The sequence below is a fragment of the Mirounga angustirostris genome, unplaced genomic scaffold (assembly GCF_029215605.1).
Source record: "Mirounga angustirostris isolate CCGP_5_RB_7025 unplaced genomic scaffold, mMirAng1.0.hap1 SCAF_10, whole genome shotgun sequence".
NCBI lineage: Eukaryota > Metazoa > Chordata > Mammalia > Carnivora > Phocidae > Mirounga > Mirounga angustirostris.
The window spans coordinates 77,198,148-77,213,871 of NW_026991718.1; the positions used below are offsets into that span (position 1 = coordinate 77,198,148).

The 15,724-nt window shown below is 54.7% G+C and overlaps 1 protein-coding gene across 5 annotated transcripts in view; it reads left to right on the forward strand.

The window, feature by feature from the left end:
• INPP4A (inositol polyphosphate-4-phosphatase type I A) overlaps positions 1–15,724 on the forward strand; it is a 132,066-nt gene that overhangs the window by 106,594 nt on the left and 9,748 nt on the right. For all 5 annotated transcript variants that reach the window (XM_064572582.1, XM_045885139.3, XM_045885138.3 and 2 more), the window contains 7 exons: positions 1,919–2,091; positions 3,120–3,243; positions 4,419–4,545; positions 4,850–4,990; positions 7,287–7,384; positions 11,044–11,156; positions 13,219–13,373. In XM_064572582.1, the coding sequence (XP_064428652.1) occupies positions 1,919–2,091; positions 3,120–3,243; positions 4,419–4,545; positions 4,850–4,990; positions 7,287–7,384; positions 11,044–11,156; positions 13,219–13,373 (931 nt within the window). The remainder of the gene's footprint in view (positions 1–1,918; positions 2,092–3,119; positions 3,244–4,418; positions 4,546–4,849; positions 4,991–7,286; positions 7,385–11,043; positions 11,157–13,218; positions 13,374–15,724) is intronic.

Here is a 15,724-nt window from a genome sequence, read left to right on the forward strand (position 1 = left end):
CTCCCACCCAGACCCACATCTTTTCTCCAGGACAAGCTCCTAGTGCTTTTTAGCCACTCTTCCTGTACTCCCAACTTTTTTCAGGGTTGTTTCTCCCCCCCCCCTCAATGGAACAAAACCAAGTCGTACTTAAACGGATTTTTTTTGAAAGAGAAGTAGGTAAAGTCAAGAAGTATTGCCTGGAGAAGATTTGCTTAGTCGGCAAAGACCACTTGTACTTTGTGACCATTTTCAGATTAAAATGCGTATTAATTACATACGTACATGCATGTTAAGTGGGAAATCAAAGTAAGAGTAAAATTGGCAACACTTACTTGCTCTATGAGCATTTACTTCTTAGGTAATGACTTAATTAATGAAACCCTAATTATTTGGCTATTAAAACTAAGCTGCCATTGGTCTTTCTTAATAGATGCTGCTGAATAAAATTTACATGTGTGAACAGAGTTCTTCAGAGAAACAAAAACATGGCCTCTGAGATTTTTTAGAGGAGGAAAGAGACTTGGGTGTTACCTAGCAGAGCCCTTCCATTTTACCAGAAAGGATCCATGTGGCCAAGGAGGCAAGAGACCTGTCCGTGGCCACCACTGCTTAGCAGAAACCGGGGCCTGAGACTCACATTGTCCACTCCTTGGTCACCGTGACTTCTGCTGTAGACTTTCTAAATTTAAACCTGCTTTTTTTTTTTTTTTTTTTTTGCATCACAGGCACAAATCCTTGTCCACATACAATGTGCCCGCATCCACAGTGAGATAATTTCCAAAGTTTGAATGGCTACATATACTTGAAAATGTGCATTAACCAAACACTGAGTATAGGGAAGTCCTTTTGCAATTTTAGGCCTTTCTATAAATCTGTTTCTCAACAAAGTGCTACTTGTACAGTTTGAGAGGAGTGGAGCCAACCTCCCTTCTCTGTGGCTCTTAGATTCTGTTTATCTAAGACAGCGCTTACCCTCTGGCGGCCATCCCGCCTGCCCGGCCCGTGGCCTCTCCCCAGTGCGATGACGTCTGTGGCCGTTCTGAGACTCGCCCCTCATCCTAAGGGGCGTGTGCTGTCCGGGCTCCACTCCCCGCCTGTGCCCCATTTGCTGCACCTGGCAGGCTCACCCGTGGTGATGGTTAAATGCCTATGTCTGAGCTTGGTGACCTGTTATAAGTAGAACTGATGAGGGCATGTCTTTTCTCTTTAAATCCCTTCTAAATAGGAAGGCAAAAAAGAGCCAAAGCCCCAAATACCTTTAACTCTGTTTTTCCACCCCAGGGTTCTATTTTTAAAAACTTGTTTTGGTACAGGGTCACAATTTCCTAGTATCTCTACAGGAAAACTAAACCAGAAATAGAGGGCACCAGGCGGGAAGGTCGGGGTTGGGGAAGAAAGTGAGGGCAGAAGTGGGGGACATTCTGAGAGCTGAAAACCCCACCGGGACACCGGGTGGAACAGACGTGGGAAGTGAGACTGTAACCCAGCCGCACACGACTGCGCAAGGATGGGGGTGTCCTTTGCTCTAGCAGGATGGGGGCCCTTCTCTCCCTGGGTGGTGGAACAGTGGTGACTTGCAGATGACTCGCAGAAGCTTTTTTTGGTCATTTTCCTCAAAAGGAATAATCTCGAGCATTTGTGGGTACAGTCCCTAGTATAGGTCGGGGAGACCAGGCCTACCTCAGTGGTCCCTAGTAGGTCTGCTGCTTATTTACTGGAAAAGCTTCAGGCCAGAATGCTGGAGACCGGGGTGGTTCCAGGCAGAACTCGGTGCCAGTCCTGGGCCAGAGCTTGGGCCAAGCAGAATTACAAGATGCAGAGGGGGTGGGGAGGTGGAAGGAGGGGCACAGAGGCTTTAGGGGCCCAAAACTCGCTAAATTTCTGGAACTTGACTCTTAAAATCTTCCTCCTCAAACGACTCCTTCTCTGTGCCCAGGTGAATGGAGCGAGGCCCTTTACCCCCTGCTGACCACCCTCACAGACTGCGTGGCCATGATGAGCGACAAGGCCAAGAAGGCAATGGTCTTCCTGCTTATGCAGGACAGTGCTCCCACCATAGCCACGTACCTGAGCCTGCAATACCGCCGTGATGTGGTCTTCTGCCAAACCGTAAGCCCCGGCAGGCCCGTCAGCACCCCTGCCCCCAGAAGACACAGCCTTAGAAAATCTTTCTCACTTCACACTGAGAAAACCAAGGGTGGCAACACTTGCCCCTGCCTGTGGCTCTTAAGTTTCTTTACTAGAGAGGTCTAGATTTCAACCCGGAGGGAGGAATCCTGCTCGAGAAGTATGTATTTATGAGAGGGTCTGAGTCCACGCTTGCTTCTCCCCGAGGAAGTGGCGGGTGCTGGTGGGTTGTGCACATGCCCTGCTCCTGCCCGAGGCGTGCCGGGTTTCGGACGGCCCAGGCCTCTTGGCCACCCTTCTTCCCACAAAGGAGCTTAGTGAGGGAGACACGGATGTTGCTATCAGTGCGGTGTGTTTCCTGGTTTATAAAACAGCAGGTGCCTTAGTCCTGTTGCTCGTGCACAACTGTTGTAATGATTTTGGAGAAGGGAAGAACTCAAGTGAATGTCACAAGTTTAGCAGATGCCAGTTATCACATTAGCAAAGTGAATAGTGACAGAGGGTCAGGCTGGCGCTCTGAGGTTCTGCTGGCCCATCCCCACAGAAAGTCTCCCCCTGAGGTAATTTGCAGAGTGGCCGTGTTTTCTCTCACTTCTGTTCTTTGTTGTGATCACTTCAGTTTCCAGCCAGCGCTGGTCTGGATCTATGAGTATAATATAGGCCCTTTTCACTGTGGGGAATGAATTCTGGGCTTCCAGAAGGTTCTAGCCCAGGAGTAAGCCCAGGCAGGTTGGGTTGGAAGCTGAGCCAAAACCTAACGAGCCTTTGGGAGCAGTTGGAGTAGCAAGCCTGGAGTGCCACATAGCCTCCCCGTGGCCTGTGCCCTGCGTGGCCTCAGAGCCGAGTGCCCCCCGCACCCCAGGTGGAGGAGGGGAAGGGGTGCTGCTGCCACCCAACCAGAGCCGTGGAGGCAGAGAAACTCGGGGCCAAGGGCGCAGCGCGGGCTGGGGGCCACTTAGTGGGGAGGTGTCTGCCCCCCACAACGGCCTCACCTCGTGTCTCCCCCACAGCTGACCGCTCTCATCTGTGGCTTCATCATCAAGCTGAGGAACTGCCTGCATGACGACGGCTTCCTGCGGCAGCTCTACACCATCGGGCTGCTGGCCCAGTTCGAGAGCCTGCTGAGCACCTACGGTGAGCCTGCAGGGGCGCCCCCACCCCCTGCGCCTCCAGGATCCTGGGGTTTGTGAGCAGCGCGGATGTGCGTGGTGCCCATTCTTTCTTCCTAAATATTTTTCTGATTACACACGCAGTACATGCTGATTAAAGTAAATCCAGACATCATCACAGTATGTAAGGACCAAATAAAAGTCCTGTATAGTGACACACACACCCCTTCGTTTGTTTTCTTGGTGGTGGTGGTTACAATTAAAGATCTTTCTAGTTGAGGATGGACGATAATTATTTAAGCACTAATTTCCTGTGAGACATGTGGGCCGTTTCTGAATTATTCCTCTGGAAACAGTGCTGCCATACGTCTCTGCACACAAGCGTTTGTGCGCTTGTGGGCCCATTTCTGCAGCCACTGCCTTATTAGAGGGAATGTTTCTGGGTCAAAGGGTAGGAATATTTTTAAATTTCATAGATATTTCCGAATTGCCCTCGAAAAAGACTCTCTTCTCCCTACTTTCTTTTTTTTTTTTTTTTTAAAGATTTTATTTATTTATTTGACAGAGAGAGAGACGAGGAGAGAGGGAACACAAGCAGGGGGAGTGGGGGAGGGAGAAGCAGGCTTCCCGTGGAGCAGGGAGCCCGATGCTGGGCTTGATCCCAGGACCCTGGGATCATGACCTGAGCCGAAGGCAGACGCTTAACGACTGAGCCACCCAGGCGCCCCGTCTTCTCCCTACTTTCGTTTTCTGTTTGTTTTGTCTGAGAGGGTAAAAATAGATGATTTTTTTTAAAGAAGTATTTGTCCATCTTTGGAGTTACAAGACCTCAAATAAATACCAAGCCCCACGGAGTAGAGGGATCTGGCCACAGTGTGCAGTGTGGCTGTCTCTGTCCATTTCTAAGGCGCCAGCTCTGCCTTCTGAGCTTCCGTGCATGTGGTTTCCCTCCCCACGCTGTCCTTCCCCAGGAGAGGGCTGGGAACCATGGTGCGAGTCTCCACCAGCGGTGTTGCTGAATGTGGCCGTGGGGAGACATGAGTCTGCTGGTGAAGAGGCTCGGAGGAGCCCCCTCTGGTCACAGCCACGCCTGATCCCGTCACCTCCCATCTGTGCCCAGCTCTGTGGCCGTGCTGAGCCCGCGGGAAGAGTGGCAGGGCCCCTCTACCTGACAGCCTTCCATCCCTCTCTTGCATCCAGGTGAGGAGCTGGCCATGCTGGAGGACATGAGCCTCGGAATCATGGACCTGAGGAACGTGACCTTCAAAGTCACTCAGGCCACGTCTAATGCATCGACTGACATGCTGCCTGTCATCACTGGAAATCGGTAGAAAGATTTTTTTAATCGTCAAAGCTAGCCCTGTGTTTGAATTTATGTTCATCACACGTGACGTCCTTGTCATTTTTTTACTGTGTCTCTTTCAGTTAAAGACATTGATCATGGTCTTCTGTGTTAACTTCACAGACCTTTAAAGTTCATGACCAGCACTTTGGAAACGACTGAGCCAGACGGCCAGTCTGCACTCTCGTATCGAGGCCAGCCTGGTTTTCCTCTTCCCACTCGCCTCCTCTCCTGCCTCTCCCTCGTCACAGCCCTCACCCGTCCTCTGCATCTCTTCACTGTTTTGCAGTGATGGGTTTAACGTGCGGATCCCGCTACCGGGCCCCCTGTTCGACGCGCTGCCCCGGGAGATCCAGAGCGGCATGCTACTGCGGGTGCAGCCCGTCCTCTTCAACGTGGGCATCAACGAGCAGCAGACGCTGGCCGAGAGGTGCGGGCCAGCCCTCACGGGGCCCGGCGCGGGTGGAGTGGTCGCTGTGGTGATGTAGAAAATGTCATTAGCCCTCTTCAGGCTCTGAGCGCTGCAGAGACTTTGTCATCCCCCGCTCCCCTTTGGCCAGTGTTCTTGAAGTGCAGCCATGGACCCAGCCCTGTGTTTGGTGCTGGGGACACAAGGATGAGCCAGTTGTGGTCTGTATCCTCAAGAGACTGGGCTGGTAGGAGAGAGATGTGGGCGCAAGAATGAAGATGAATGCAGGGAGTAGGGGTCCTAATGGGAGACCCAGGGAGAGGGTCTGGGAGGGCTTCCTGGACGGGATGATGGCTAAATTGAGTTTTGAAGAGCAAGTAGGATCTAGTCGGATGAGGAGGTGGAGGAAAGACCTGGCCTCTCGGGTCAATGAGCGTGAGCAAAGGCAGATGGGGAGAAACCGTGTGGGGGCTGGAGGCCAAGGCCCCAGGCTGGGATGGGCAGTGGTGAGGTTAGAGAGGCCTGTATGCCAGGCGAGAGCCTTGCCTTGATTTTCCAAAGGCCTGTGTCTTGTAAGCTCCCTCCAGGTTCCCCTGCCAGGCAACAGGGAGGAGTCACATGTGCCCATGTGTGCGAGTGTGTGTGTGTGTGTGCACGCACGTGTGTGTTGGAGAGGAGGGTTTGGGCATGTGTAATGACCTTCCGCTAGTAAATGAAAATCTTTCCTGTTTTATCATTATATTCATGTGGCATATGCATTTTAGAATAAAGAGTTATTTAGAAGTACTTGCTATGCAGGGAATTTGGTCTCTAGGATGATGTCCTATCTTCCTTTTGGGCCTTTGGAACCCAATGGTCACTATCCATTGATCCCTAAGTATAGGGTCACCCCCACTGAGCAATGTGGTATGGCTGGTGGGAGACATCGAAGAAGTGAGAGTAGAGCAGGACACAATCACATCTACATAGTAAGTGGATCACTTGCTGCTCACGTGCCGGAATTTATATGAGGGGGACAGGTATAAAGAGGAGGTTGTTGGAAAGGGCCCAGACCAGAGGCAGTGAGCTGGATCAGGCAGGGGGTAGTACAGATGGAGAAGGGACAGACTGAAGGACTATTTCAGCGGTGAAATGGAGGATTTGGTCTTCAGCTGGGCAGGGTGTGAAAGAGACGGTGAAGAGAATAACAGACCTAGGCTTCCAGGTCGGTAGTGAGTGGGTGTTGCCACCACCCCCTGGGCCCAGGAACCGGGAAAAAGGTCATGCTCAGGGGCAGATGGAGGCTGGCTTAGGCTGGGGCCACCAGCCCAGGAAGCAGAGACCTCTAGGGTATGAGCAGAACTGGAGGAGCCCACTTCATGGAGAGGAGGCAGCATCAGGAGGCCGGCAGGGAGTTGTCCCAGTGCGGACAGTGATGCTCCCTGTGTCTGGCAGCTGCCATTCCTGATGACTGCAGGAGCAGTTTCTGGAAAGGGTTGAGGCAAGGCCACATCACAGAGAGCAGAGAGGCAGGTGGAGGATGATGAGACAGTGGGGATGGGGAAGACTTGGCGAGTGCCAGGTCTTTGCTCATTCATCCGCTTTTGGGACACTGTCCCCTCAGCTCATAAACAAGCCCAGCTCACTGTGTCCTGGGGCAGTCCCCAAGGGAGCAGGTGCCTAGAGGAAAAGCCCTTGCGGGCATCAGGGTGGATGGGACTGTGATGGACCCGCAGGAGGGAGTCCTGCCCGCTGAAGGATGACCTGGGACCATGAAGAGGCTGATGTGCATGGAGGTCACTCAGCAGGGCAGTGGTGGAGCTGGACTGGGCATCCAGGCCTAATGACCACCTTGCATGACCACCTCTGGCATGTCCTGGCTACCTGGGAGGTGTGCACAGGTTGAGCCTGCATGGAGAGACGTGCGCTAGGGCCTCACATACAGCCCAGGAGGAGCAACTAGTCAGGTGTGGTTATCCAGCAGACAGAGTGACTTGCGCTTCAGGTACAGGACTGGGTCCTCACTCCCCAGCCAGAGCCTCAGTGCTGTCCCCTCTTGTAAGCACCTCCAGGATGGGAGGACACAGGGCCTCCCAGCGAGCGTCCATGAGAGGGGTTTGTATGCATGCCACACGAGGGTCTGGGACAGATAGAGTTCTGGTCATCTTTGAGGCACATCTATAACAAATGTGCATGGTTCCCACTAATGAAATGTATTTAAACAAGTCACTGACAAGGTAGAGATGGCGTCATGCTTGGTAGGAGGAAAGCGGCTTAGAGGTTAGCTGCTGCGCTAACCCTTGAGAGAACTCATGGTGTCCCCGTCTGACCTCTGAAGGTTTGGCGATACATCTTTACAAGAAGTTATCAACGTGGAAAGTTTGGTGCGGTTAAACTCCTACTTTGAGCAGTTTAAGGAGGTTTTGCCTGAGGACTGTAAGTATTTCTTCAGTCACGGTAGGTTTGTTTTTCACCTGTCATCTGCCCTGTATCACTTTGGGTGTTGGAGCCTTCCCTGCCACTCAGGCTGTCTGCTCACCCAGCATCCGGATGCTGCCTCCACACGCACGATTCCCCCTTTGCCCCCCGGTCCCCACCCCCGGCAGCCTGTTCACCTACTCAGACTCTGCCCAGCTTGAGTCCCCCCTGCAGAGAAGCTTCCCCCAGGCTGTGGCCCTTGCTGATTCTTCTCTGGCTGGTTTTCCTGTCCCCTGGATACTGCGGGGCTTTCTCACAAGCTGTCCTGGCCACTGGTGTTCACTGATACCAGTGGTGTATGTTGTGTTCCTGCTGGTAGGACAGGTGGGATCACAGAGGCAGGGCCCCCACTCGGCACCGCGCTGGAGTGAGCAACCCGTGCGCCTCCCCCTGTGGCGCGTAGAGTAAGATGCTGGGCAGACACTTCGTGCTGGGTGCGGGGGACCTGGGGGCCCCTGTGTGGGTGTCCCCAGAGGCAGGGGTGAGTGACAGCTGCCGTCACTCTGTGCCCCTGGACTCAGGCAGGGGCCCCGGGCTCCCCTGTCTGTGCATGGGGAATTCTCTCCGGATTTCATACTTACTGAACACCTGCCCTGTGTAAAGCACCACAGGACCTAGTGACGAATGAGACTAGACCCTGCTTAGGAATGGGCTCTGCCTCTCTGCTGGCGCTGCCCGGCTGTGAGGGGGCACCCCTGAGCAAAGGAGGCAGACTCGGTCGCTGGGTAACACCAGTGTCCTTTAAGGGCGATTCCCGAGGAGGAAGATGGGAGAAGGCTTCATTCGCATTCCCGGGTCACTGCTGTGCCTGGCGCCGTGCCGCGCTCTGTGCCCGTCCCCGCACTGACTGCCCGCGACAACGCGACAACGCGGGCCTCGGTACTGGTTGCATGGAAGGCTTGGCCTGGCTCTGACGCTCGGCACTCAGACCGGCGGCCAAGGGGTCCTGTAGGAGATGCTGTGTTGCAAGGGACCTTGGGCCAGGCGGGGGAGTTGGTGTCAGTTTAGTTCTCGCAGGGAAGCGGTGTGGGAAAACCTTCAGGGATTTGTCTGGAATCAGCAAAAGAAGTGTGCTCATTGGCTTGGAGGAGGGGTGCAGGCCGCTGTGCACAGTCTCCTCCCTCCGACTTTGACCTGGGGTGTGGTAGGCGGAGAGGAGAGGCACAAGGGGGAGTCGCTGTGCGAGCGGGCTTCCTTGCAGTGGCATGAGCTGGTGCTGGGGAAGAGAGAGCTGTGGGCATGTGGTGGAGAGACAGAGGGCCTGCACTGGCCATGGCCACACGAGCTGGCGGCCTGCGGATGCACAGAGGGGGCAGGGCTGGGGGGTAAGGAGAGCAGCCCAGGCACCAACGGCCTTGTGATATGGGACACGGGCCACAGGTGAGGCCGGGTGGGGCACGCCTGTCGTCACCCTGGTCAGCGACACGGGTGACATGGGGCTGTCTCACGGCTGAGGTCACTGTGTGCCAGAGGAAGGGGCTGAGGACAAGGCTCCGGGGAAAGGCCCCGCGTGGAGGTGGCTTGAGAAGAAAAGGTTCAGCGGACAGGTGGGAGCGAGTCCTTGAAGGCAGGAGAGCAGCAGTGTTACCTGGGTGCTGGGGGGGTGGTGAGGGAAGGAGTCCCTGGGGGCTTCTGAGGCACAGTCAGTGCGGCGAGGGCTGCAGCCAGGGCAAGTAAGTGACAAAATGGCACTGCCTCGATGGGCCACTCTGCCCCAGAGGTTGGCAGAGATGTGAGATGGGCCACGGGGGAAGGAGCTAGAGAAACACGGCAGCAAGATGGAGGAGCAGCTGAGGACTGCACATCGGGGGCTGCTGTGGACAGGGGGACATACAGGGTGCTCACGGCAGGTGGCCCCGGTCTCCCCAGGGAACTGCAGAAGTGCCGGCCCTGACCACACGCTGGAATTCACTGGGGAGCCCAGACAGTCCTGATGCCTGGGCCCCACCCCAGAGTGGTGGGCCTCAGGAGTTCCAGAAACTCCCCAGGTGGTCAGGATTGAAAGCCATAAGTGAGAGGATACCCTGACGCTTTAGCTGCAGGTCACCAGTACCCGGGCTCTCGGGAACCCCCAGGTATTGAGGTATCCTCACGTGCTTCAGCAGTGATCATAGTTGAAAGTGACAGATTTATCAAATCCTTGCATGTGCCAGGCTGTCTACACACTTGACACTTGAGGACACCGAGGCAGGAGGGCTAGTCTCCCAAGGAGGGAGCCCAGGCTGGCTGCCACCAGCGCCCGCCTTCCAAGTGCTGCAGGGGTCGGAGACAGTGGAGCACCCAAGCTTGGGCTGGAGGGCCAGGGTCTTCTGCAGGGTTGGGCCCCTGGCCCAGGCATCACAAAGGGGAGCAGGGAGGAGGGATGGAGGCCATGTGGAGGACAGATGAGTGGGCACAGTGAGCCATGTGGTCAGGAAGTGGGAGTTCTGTGCTCAGTGTCTTGGAAGGCAGCCTGTTTCCAGTGATGTGAGACTCCAGGAGATGTATCCTGGTGATGAAGGCTGCAGAAGGGTGCGGCCTACGGGACAAAAGCAGGCCAGGCATGGGCCTCTCCAGGGTGGACCAGTAGCACTGGACCACGACCGGGGAAGCTGGGGGAGCAGCAGCCCATTGCGCCTTCAGCCCTAGGAGACTCGGAGCTCTGTGAGGCCGAGGAAATGGAGTGCAGCCAGTGAATACCCCCTAAGTTTGCTCGGTTCATCAGTGGGCAGGTGTGCACTGACTGGGGCTGCAGGGGAAGCAAGGGAGAAGCTGCAGCCAATCTGGGGAAGTAACGTGCTGTGTCTCCACCAGGAGACAAGCTTGCCTCCTCTGGGCTCCCACAGCCTCCATCACAGACTGAGCCCCTCAGTGAGCGGGAGCCCCCTTTCCACGTCTGTTTCTGCCCCAGTCCCCTGATCGGCATGGTGCCGGGCACATACCAGGTGCATGTGATAATTAGCGTAAGAGCCTGGGTACATGAAGGTGAGCTTGTGTGGTGGAGACTGTGCAGCTGGATCCCAGAATTCCATGTGTTTGGTTTTAGTCTGGGGATTCAGGCACCATAGCTATTTTTCTTAGACATGACCTTGAGGCGCTTCTCTTTTTCTCTGATGATCCTGGGGTTTGAAAATCCCAGGTTTCTTAGGTGAGGTGATCAGACAGATCTTCCTGTTCAAGAGATCCTGGAAGGGCTGGAGACAGTCACAGTGGCAGAGGGAGGCTGTCAGAGATAGTGGGTCACTCCAGGTCCACGGGAGGAGGCCCTACTGCCCACATCCCCCAGGGGTGGCCAAGCCTACTCAGTGGTCAGTACTCATCGCCCTAAGCATCCTCCTCCCTGCGGAGGCTCTGAAGACCAGATGGATCTTCCTAACTCCCTCCTGCCCTCGGTGACCCCGTGACTGTGCTCCAGCCCCTTGGAAGAGCTGAAAGAAGATGAGCGTTTGCCCTTGGCAGGTGGGACTGAAGTGGCTGTGAAAGTGATTTAAGTGCTCCCCGTGTTGGAAGCCAGGGCCAGTCCCTAAGCACACCCCCCTTTCTTGCATAAGTCACCCTAAGCTTCCAGCTTGGCCAGGCTCCATGGGCCATGGGCCTGGGTGCCCCACCAGCTCTCATGGACTCCCCCTGTCTTGCAGGCCTACCTCGATCTCGGAGCCAGACGTGCCTGCCGGAGCTGCTGCGTTTTCTGGGCCAGAATGTACACGCCAGGAAGAATAAGAACGTCGACATTCTCTGGCAAGCCGCTGAGGTAGTACCTTCGTTATACTGAGGAAAAGAATGATAGTGTTGCACTGGCTGCCAGTAGTAATAATTATGATAGTAAATCAGAATCTCAGCCAGGAGTGGAGAGAGCAAGTTTCTCCATATGGACACAAAAAGAAAGTCACTGGATACATCCAGAACTCTGGAGGATACTGAGAGGTGCCTGTGAGTTCATTACTTTAGGGCTGCCTGAATTCCAGTAAGCTTGACACAGACTCTGTCCCCTGGGGCATTTCATAAACAGGCTGATGACAGTTGTCACCTCCAGAAGCCTGGGCAATCGATACCAGCTACAACGCACTGCCTACTGCATCTTTTAATAGCTTCAGAGGTAGACCGTGGTGATCTTTGCAGTCTCTTTACATAGTAGTTTTTGTACATTGCAGTTCAGATCTCCTCTTTTCCCAAGTACTTCCAGTATTTTCTCATAAATGTTCTTGTGGAGTTGTGTAGCTAGCCCTTCACTCACCCCTGTCGAGGGTGACCACAGGCGGCTGTGGGAGCCCTCCACGGCAGCACCATGACTTGTCCAGCATGGGGACTAGCACAGGTAGACTCAGGAGCACGAGTGATCCCCAGATGGCATTCCAGCTCCCGGCCCGGCCTGAGCACTGGGGAGGGATGGACATCCGGCCCCTGCCCCTGGGGAAGGAGTACACACTCACAGCTGGTTACCCCCGGTTCACAGAGCCCAAGTAGCCATTAGAAGGGCTGTCTCCCCTTTCCCCCTCATGGCTTTCCTGAGCTACTTATTCTAGAGCTTTCCTGTTCTCCTCCTCAGGAAAGTGTTCCTCTCCACCCCGGGTCTCTTCCCTGCAGCAGACGGTCAGCTGGTCATGCTGCTTGTCCGCTGTTGGGAGACCCTGTGTTTGAGAGCCTGTCTTCATGGAGCCCTGTCTTTGAATGTCCCCCCCCTTGTGCCTCTGTTAATGCCTGTGGTCTACCGGGTACAGGCCCTTATCTGAAGCTCCTGTGGGTAGGTGTTTGGGGATTCACAGGTTTCTATATTTTAGAAAGGGGATTTGGTATACAGTTGGTGCACATATGTGTAATACAGTGCACATCACCTGTGTTTGATGTGGTACACACATATGATTGAACATACCCAGGGGAGTCTGGGGCAGCGCTCTGGAACCAAACTCACTAATATAGCCTTATTAAAAGGTATGAATGTTTATACAAAATGGGATAAATGAAGATTATAGTCTCATATCAGCTCAGATCTGGTCAGACTGCCAAATGAAGTTGCCGTAAACTTAAAAGAAAAAATCCTTTGTTTTAGGGCTTTCTGCTCTTGGGGACTGTGTACCTAGAATTGTATCTAGTGGTACAAAGGAAATGCCCCCAAATGTCCTTCCTGTGGGGAGAGAAGGTGCCCTGGGGTGGACTTTTCTCAGCCCGGAGGCTGCCCCACTGTGAGCTCCCCACTTGTGAAGGGCAGAGTGCACTGACCCCTGAGCCCTGCCCAGCCCTGAGGGAGGTGGAGGACGGTGCAGGGCCCGCGGGGCCTGGTGCTCAGGAGGTGGCAAAGGGGGAAGCTCCTCTGAGCCATTCCCATCTGTGCAGGTGAGGAACAGAGTAGAGACAGTGGGTCTGTGCTATGCCTTCCAGAAAGACCTGGAGACTTGGCCAGGGGCGGGACATCCCGGGAGCCGCTCTGACCTCCTGAGCTGAACTTTGCTGCTCTCCTCTGCCCAGGGCCCGCAGCACGGTCTGAACGTGAGGAGATGGCCTGGGCACAGTTTGGAAGGGGGCAGCTGGTACGGTCAGTGCACGGACGGTGATGCCCCAGACAAGAAGGGGGCGCCTAGGCCTGGAAGGAACGGCCCAGGAAGGGGGGGGAACACGAGGGATGGGGACAAAGTCACATGGGGACAAAGGCAGTCCCACGGGCAGTGACGTCGTTTCTGCTGCTGGCTCTGGCCGGACGTGGAGTCGGGGAGCAGAAGTGGCCCTGGGAGTCGGCATTGCCACATGCCGCCACTGACCATCCGGAACCGGGGTCCTGTGGCGTCTCCCTGTCAGCACAGCCTGTGTTCCTGTTGCAGATCTGCCGCCGCCTTAATGGGGTCCGGTTCACCAGCTGCAAGAGCGCCAAGGACCGCACGGCCATGTCGGTGACGCTGGAGCAGTGCCTGATCCTGCAGCACGAGCACGGCATGGCCCCGCAGGTGTTCACCCAGGCACTGGAGTGCATGCGCAGGTGAGTCCCGCTGTCCAGGCCGCCCGCCCGCCTACCCTGGGCTCCGTGTAAACTGCAGATGAGCCGGTCCCGCCAGGGCGCCCCCGGCCCAGGTCCCCTTGACCCCCGCCAGCATATGCTCTGGTTTGACTTTGGAAAATTCACTGACATCTGCCAAGTCAAACTGTCGGTGGTCTCAAATTGAGACCGTGTTCCTTTTTAAGTCAGAGGGACAAGAGAGCTAGCAGTCTCTGTGAGCGGGACTGCTCTGAAATCGGGTGCCCTCGGGGCAAGCTGAGGAGTCAGGACGTTGCCCAGGGAAGTCCAGTGCGGCCGCGTGCGAGTCAGGCACGTGGCTGGCCCTCAGCCCCCGCCTTGCTGCGGGTGGGAACGAGGGCCAGAGCTTCCTCAGCAGGCACCTGCTGTTTCCACCATGCGTATTAGCTCCTTTCAAACTTGAGTGAAGAAAACGCGTCTGCAGGTTGCACTGGTTTGCTCTGCTTCTTCTCTAGCCGTCGACACAGTTTGCTTTTCTTAGCAAAGTGTCAAATGAGTGTCTTATGGTAACGGCAGCAGCCCCCCACCTGTCTGTGTGCCGTGGCGACCTCACCCTAATGATGTTCTGGTTCTGAGGCAGCAGGCGTGTTTGCAGAATGAAACCCGGGACTAAAAACTGTCTACTGTTGATCGATGCCTTGTTCCAAGCACTGCTGGGGAGCACCTTACCTCACATACCAAAAGAAAGGATAAGAAACCTGGTTTTCCCGTCTCCTTCAATGTAGCCACCAATGCTGTCAAAGTCTCGTTTCCAACGGTCACTCCTACTGAATGTTCTGTATTGTTTGTCCTCTCACCAAATTCTTTAAAGCGTTCAATTCTCTTATCCTTTCTGTATGTTTCTGCCGTTTGACCTTCTCATAATAACCCACAAAAGCGATGCCTGAGCTCCTGCCTCTTGATAACAGCATTTTGTAGGAATGGAAGTGTGTTGTCCCTGTTTTGTCTTTTCCACATTCATCCAAACCCCCCTCCGTGACCTCGGGCCTTCTATTTATGCACGTACGGAAAGTTCACCACCCTCCCTGGGCTGAGCCTCAGGGAAGCCATGGAGACTCTCGAGACCCCTGCCCAGGCACCCTTAGTCAAGCCTGTCCTCACGGTCTGTCCTTCAGGCTCGGTGTTCCTGATGCCATGAGGGTGGCAGGGCCTGGGCTTCCGGCCACACACGTCTGCACCCTGTGAGCTGCGAGGTGCTGGGAGGGACCACCTTGGTGAGATGCAGGCCTCCGCTAGAGAAGAAACACGAGAAATGGGAGGGGGGGCGGGGATTCCTGTGGTTGTCGGAGCAAAGGTTAGGATCAGGTCCATTCAGTAGACCAGGCCTTGAGTCAGGTGTACAGTTGATGTGTAGACAGCTATCCAGTCCTGGCTTCTGGAACAAATTCGATGAGAACAACAATTCATTCTGACTGCATCTGAGCACAGAGGTCTCGGGAGACCGGGGAGAATGGGGCTCCTTAGAAAGACGCAGGGGTGGCCGCATCTGCTGGCCTATGGCCCGCCTTGGGGCTGTGGGCAGTACCCACACGTGCACAGATCAACTGCTATGGCTTTCAGCACACACCACTTGATCACCTAAGAAAGTGATATTCCTTGTAGCAAAATTTAAAAATACGGATAAGCCCCTTCACCAGCTGTTCTCACACCCCCACCTCCGAATCCTCCGTATTCCTACTGTTGACAAGCAGCCGTGCTCATGTTTGGTGCCTACTCTTGCAGATGTAGACATGTACATACAAGCACTCAGGCGTGAGTGTGGTTAATACACACACGGGGTCGCCAGTCTCTGGTTAATGCACAAAACACACACGTGTGCAAGCAAATGCAGCTCTGTGAGCAGTTACGCCTGGTGCTTTAGCCTACTTTTTTCTTTTTTTTTTTTTTTTTAAGATTTTATTTATTTATTCATGAGAGACAGAGAGACAGAGGTAGAGGGAGAAGCAGGCTCCCCGCGGAGAGGGAGCCCGACGCAGGCCTCGATCCCAGGACCCTGGGATCATGACCTGAGCCGAAGGCAGACGCTTAACCGACTGAGCCACCCAGGCGTCCCTAGCCTACTTTTTTCATTTAACGGTCTTGTGAGCATTTTTTCGGGTTACAATTTTGAGCACACCATAATGATCCAGTTTGCTGCCATTGAATATCTAAGCCGAAGGTGGTTTTCAGCACCTCAAACCAGGGGGCAGTGAATCCCCTTATGTATGCTCCTGGCCACATCTGCCGCACTGATCCCTTAGGTTAAAAATAGACACCTCCCTAAGGTTTCTAATACAAATCGTCACACTCTCACCCCCTGTCCCGAGCGCCTGCTC